The sequence below is a fragment of the Buceros rhinoceros genome, unplaced genomic scaffold (assembly GCF_000710305.1).
Source record: "Buceros rhinoceros silvestris isolate BGI_N320 unplaced genomic scaffold, ASM71030v1 scaffold13987, whole genome shotgun sequence".
NCBI lineage: Eukaryota > Metazoa > Chordata > Aves > Bucerotiformes > Bucerotidae > Buceros > Buceros rhinoceros.
The window spans coordinates 15,118-20,464 of NW_010421644.1; the positions used below are offsets into that span (position 1 = coordinate 15,118).

The following is a 5,347-nucleotide window of genomic DNA, read 5'->3' on the forward strand; positions in this document are numbered from 1 at the left end:
CCGCTTGCGATTTAAAAAAAGACCACAAAATAAAAAAAAAAAAAAAAAAAAGAAAAAGAATTCCATTCCTTCCCCAACCTAATTTTGCTGCAGTGATCACGCCCTTGGGCTGCTCCCAAGAGTTTGCCACCCTGGACCAGGGCGGGGAGCATATGACATTGCTGTCATGCACTCGCGGCATCGAGGTCAGGGCTGTCACTGCAGCAGTCACAGCGCTGCAGCCCAGGCTCACTGCGATCTCTGCCTGAAATCTGACAAAATGGATCAGGTTGAGTGGGACAGGACTTTGCTCCCTCCTTCCCAAAACTAATTAATGTATATATGTTAAAAAAAAAGACTCAAACCCCAGCTTAAGTAATTACATTCTGAAATAAACACAGTCCTGTTACTCCAAACTTGATCGTTTCTGAACGAAGCCCGTTTCACCTCCGAGTGGGACAGGAGATGTTCCAGCAGAGCACATTACTGGTCCAGGGAAATCCAGAGCTATGATTCCTCTCCATCCTGCCCTTGCTGCCAGCTCCACCGCTCCTGTCAAAGTCCCTCTGCTCCCTCCTGTTACAGCAGGATTCCTCTTAGGGCAGCCAGCGGACCAGTGTTTGGCACCAGCAGGCAAATTTGAGAGCCCTGTGCTCCAGTCTGGGGACTGGCCCCTGCTGCGTGGAGTGAGCTTCAGACTTACGAACAGCTATCATCTCATGCGTTCAAATTCTTCTGCTGAAGAGAGGTATTTGAATCTCTCTGCTCCGATGGATCTATAGAAAACCCAGGGATTTCAATGACCTAGTCAAGGAAAGGACATTTTTTGCTTGCACTGTCTACGGGGCAATGCCCTGAGATTGTTAAAGCTTCTGGAAGAGCCTGATTTCCCTGGAGAGAAAGGAAAAGCTGCCTTTCTCCCAGGGAAGGTCCAAAGAAGGATTCTTGCCAAGCACAGCCTGCAGAAGCTCCTATCTGCTGTCTCTGTTCAGGTGAACAGGAAGATTCCTCTCTGGTGTGAAGCATCCTCATTTCTTCCCACCACTAAAATCACCCAAGTTGCTTCTCAGACAGGGAAGCTGAAGCGCCCTGGATTCCCTGCTCCCGCGGCCTTGGGGACTATTCTTCAGGGTAAGAAAAAAAGGGGAGCACGTGCTAAGCTGTCCTTACTCTGCCTTCCACGTGCCCAGGATGGTATTTTTCTGTGCCCACAGATCTTTAGGCAGCTGGGAATCACACAGGTGTCCATCTTTTTCTTGCAGGCTAATCCTACATTAGCAGATTTATGCTCCCTTCTGCAGCAACAGTCACGTGGCTATTCCCTTATCACCCCCCTGGCTGCAGGGACAGCAGGCAGAGCCCCCTCTGATGGCTACACCCAGCTTTTATTGCATGTGGTGGCCAGAGAGGCACGGCTCAGAAATCTTGTGTCTCCAGAGCCACGGACACCCTGCTGCCATGAGATCCCTCCACAGCACCAGAAGCTTGATTAACAAAACTTGAAGCCTGACACAAGAAAACTTACAAGAGTTTTCAGCAAGGTACAACCAGCCAGTCACCGCGGCTGTAACAGCAGGAGAGTGCAGAGCGGTTTACGCAGACGCTCCCACTGCGCACACTGTTGATAGGACACGACATCCAGGTGGCTTCCTCCTGCGCAGCCCCCTGCCAGCAAAGCTGCCCATCCCATTGCCATCGAGCCCAACAGCCTTTGGTAGGCCACGGTCACAGTGTTCATACCAAGGTGACACCTAGCAGCACTACACCCCTACAGAGAGGGTGAATGCTTCTACACAGGGCACAAGACTGAAATCACAAACCCAAACCATTGGGAAAGCAAAGAGCTGAGGCTGTTTGCTCAGTGCCAACCTTGTGAAGTCACGGGGCAGGTAACGGACTGCATTAGCCTGGGACCTCTTCACCCAGGCAGAATGCCAGGTGGGAGAAGCCCGGTAGCATGCATCGCGTCCTTCTCAGTATTCCAGTCTGCAGTACAAGCGCAGTGGCAAGGCAGGATCCTGTAGCCCACACACCGACTGCACCCCGGAGACAAAAGCTGCGTCAGTACTTCAGCCTTGCCGTTTCTAGGTGATTTAGAAATGCTGCTAAGGCGTTTACCGATACTGCCATTGACAGAGCACAGGCACTTCTGCAGACGCCTAAAGCCTGGAATAAAGCTGGCCGTGGCCCAGGTCAGTTTTCATTCTCCAGTCAGTTGATGTTCATTTCCTAATCTCCAGCGCGGGATGAGTGGTTTGGCCTTGGCTTTCAAGTGCCTGTGGCAGGTTTAACTCAATATGAGCTAAAAGACCAAACCCGACAACCACGACACTTAGGAGCCCTCTACTCACCCCAGCATGCTGCCAGGCGCCTGCCCGCAAATCTGGCTGCGTCCTTTCAGTGGGGCCTATTTTGAGGCTTCCTGAAGCCTGGGGTGGTGGGGGAGATGCTTCAGCACTGCCTCAAGCGGTGGTCAAAGCCACCGCTGTCAGCTGTGTGAACCAAGCAGCCAGACCAAGCACCTGGAAGCTGCCCACTCTGCTGCAGAGGCACCAGAGCACCACCGGCGAACTGCTACAGCCATTCTCCGTGTAACGTACTCGAGCGTCTTGGTGCATTGCCCAAGGACACTGAAAATGTCAGCCCACGTCACCACAGAAGGAAGTCATGGAGAGGAGTCAAGGAAGGCCTTTTCACCAGGAATCAGCTTTGCACAAACAGGGACTATCTCAAATGAAAGGAGGAGAAATCGGGTTCTGGAAAAACACCAGCTCAGCTGTCAAGCAGCAACACCAGCCACGCTCACTGCTGGAGATCCCACCAGGAAGCAAAGGGAACACTTGTTTCCTCCTGCTAGGCGACGGACATAGAGTGTAATGTACCTTAATTAGCTCAATGCCATTTAGAGCAACATCTGTTCTACACACAAAGCTGAAGCTATGCAAGTCCAGTCTCAGGACTGAGTAACTGAGCAAGTCCAAAGCGAAGAGCATCAGAGATTCAGTTACTGAAGCCCGATCCCTTGAAATCAGGGAGAAAAGGAAGTAGGAAACTTGTCAGAGAGTGAGGGTTATCGTCTTACCGAATCTCTGTCTTCCATTACCCGCTGGGGCCTGGCAGGGGTGGCTGGGCTTGTGCCTTTCATCCTCTTATACTGAGTGAATAAAATATTCATCGTTGCAAGCAGGACTTCAGATAAATTGTGCCTGATCTACACACGGAAAGGGAAAAAAATAGGGACACATTGCAACGAGGAGCAGGTTGACAGAATCATTACCTTTGCATCAGAAGTCCAAGCTACAATGGTAACAGTGGTTGATATTTACTCCTACAACAGTCCCACGTTTAACGGTTACCCCTGCTGTGACTGCAGCACCGGGCAAAAAAACAGTTCCCCAGCACTCTGAGACAGAGTCATAACGGCTGCACCACAGCGTCTGACAGCAACAGTTCAGATAAAACTCTAAGCGCCTGACTGCAAAACTCAGAGCACCCAAACACCCACCAACGCTGCCTACAAGAGAAGTGTCACCCTCCAGCTCGTACAGGTGGAGAGCAGCAGCAGCCTGGCATTACACTTCACATGCTCACACCAAAACACACGAGTTCCTCTAACTTGGAGGGGAGGAAACACGAGGCCCTAACAAATGCTCAGCGACCACTAAGAGCACGGAAGAGCTAAGTCAGCAGCACAGTTAAGAGTTTTCAATATTCCAGACTCTTGACTCAAACTCAGTAAGTTCAGAGGGATTCAGATCTGCAGACGCTTCCTGCAAAATGGAGACGGGATTTCTGGGTGGAGAATTCTAGTGCTCCAGAGAGCAACACTAAGGAGAAAAAGTTGCAAGCCAAGAGTCTGCTTGTACTAACGTAAAATAATTCCATCCTATTTCCCCGTTAAAGAATAAGAATGATGAGGTGACGAGGTTTTCAGATCGTTTTTGCAAAACAAAAGGCTTTTGGAAGCTAAAACCACAAAACGTGACTTACTTCATCGCTGAAATTCCGGAAGGCAGCAACCCTCTCCTCTACGCAGTCCTGGCTAAGAGGCACGAGCTTCAGGCGTTCAATAATCTTCAAAAAGAAAAGCAGAAATCAGGGCAGATAATCAACGTTCTGTGTGCCCTATACTAATAAAGCATGTTTTGAAGTGTTAACGAAAGACTCCCAACTCCATTCAAGAGAAATCATTTCATTGTTATTTATCTCCTCACACTGCTGAGGAGCAGGAAGATTTTGTTCCATGTTCTGCAAGACAGGTCCAGAAAGATCATGCTGATCATCAAGCAACCAGGAAGAAATACATTTTTAGAATTTCAATGCTGTAGAAATTTAACTCATTAAATACAATTTTCGAAGTGATGTTTTTGGAAACAGTCTGGGCGTTCAAGGGCATTAGGAAGGCTGTGCCTCAAACAGAACTCGTGACACTTACATCAAAGGCCCTGTCAATGTGACCGGCGTGATATTCATCAAAAAACGTGATTAAGTCTAGCAGAAGGTAGAATGCGGAGTCAACGGATTTCTTTGCACTTATCCCCTGAGCTTTGTACCTGAAAGAAATTGTTTGACAATATCATTGTGCAAAATGACAACCATTTATAAATGTGCTCTCACAATTCTTGGAAGCAGCGACATCAGGCACAAGGACAGAAGGCATCTAATAAAGGACAGCTTTCATTTTCCTTAACGAGGAGGCAGAATTTTCACAGGTTGCAGCCTTTTTAAAATACTTTTGTTCTCTTCTAGTTTTCCATCAAATCCAGCATTTGTTTCCCTTTAAATGGTTTGACTTGCCACATTCATGGGAAAAACAGTGACAGGAACCAGAGACCCGCAAGGCAAGCGCTGTACGAGCGTGTTTAACACGCTGTTTTACAGCAGACAATTCTCCAGCACAATGGCCTGCTTCAGGCAAGAAGTTAAGATTCAAAAACGAATTAAACGCCTCCGCACGCTCTCTCTGGTGCATGTGGAGCGCTGGCTGCTCTCGCTCCCACAGCACGAGGGCAGACAGCAGCTCCCTCCTCAAGGTAGCAGTCCGAGTGGCGAAGCACGTGGTGCTGGCTGCTGCAGAGGAGGATGCCAGACAGCCTCTGGGTTCCAAAACCGTCCCGAGAACACACAGCAGGAAAGCTGTGACGCTGCCACGCTGTCTGCAGCATGGTGCAGGAGAAAAGCCCTGTGTCACCTTTAATCGCCAAGAAGAAGAGCTAATCAGAACCGTTCCGCCTGTGCAGTGGGGAAGGTTTGCAGCAAAGTGGCATTACTGAACAGGGATAATTCACGAGCTCACACGCATCAAAGCAGGCAGCAAAACAAAGCCCATCACGGCCTCGGCTGAAGCTTAAACTGAAGCCGCAGGTTT

At 49.3% G+C, this 5,347-nt stretch overlaps 1 protein-coding gene across 1 annotated transcript in view; it reads right to left on the reverse strand.

Annotated features, from left to right (window-relative positions):
* LOC104496611 (nuclear pore complex protein Nup93-like) overlaps window positions 1-4,532 on the reverse strand; it is a gene marked incomplete at its 5' end in the record, with an annotated part of 6,881 nt that extends 2,349 nt beyond the window's left edge. Inside the window, 3 exons of the mRNA XM_010139756.1 lie at window positions 3,062-3,190; window positions 3,970-4,053; window positions 4,415-4,532. Of these exons, the coding sequence (XP_010138058.1) occupies window positions 3,062-3,190; window positions 3,970-4,053; window positions 4,415-4,532 (331 nt within the window). The remainder of the gene's footprint in view (window positions 1-3,061; window positions 3,191-3,969; window positions 4,054-4,414) is intronic.
* Between the last annotated feature and the right edge of the window lie 815 nt (window positions 4,533-5,347).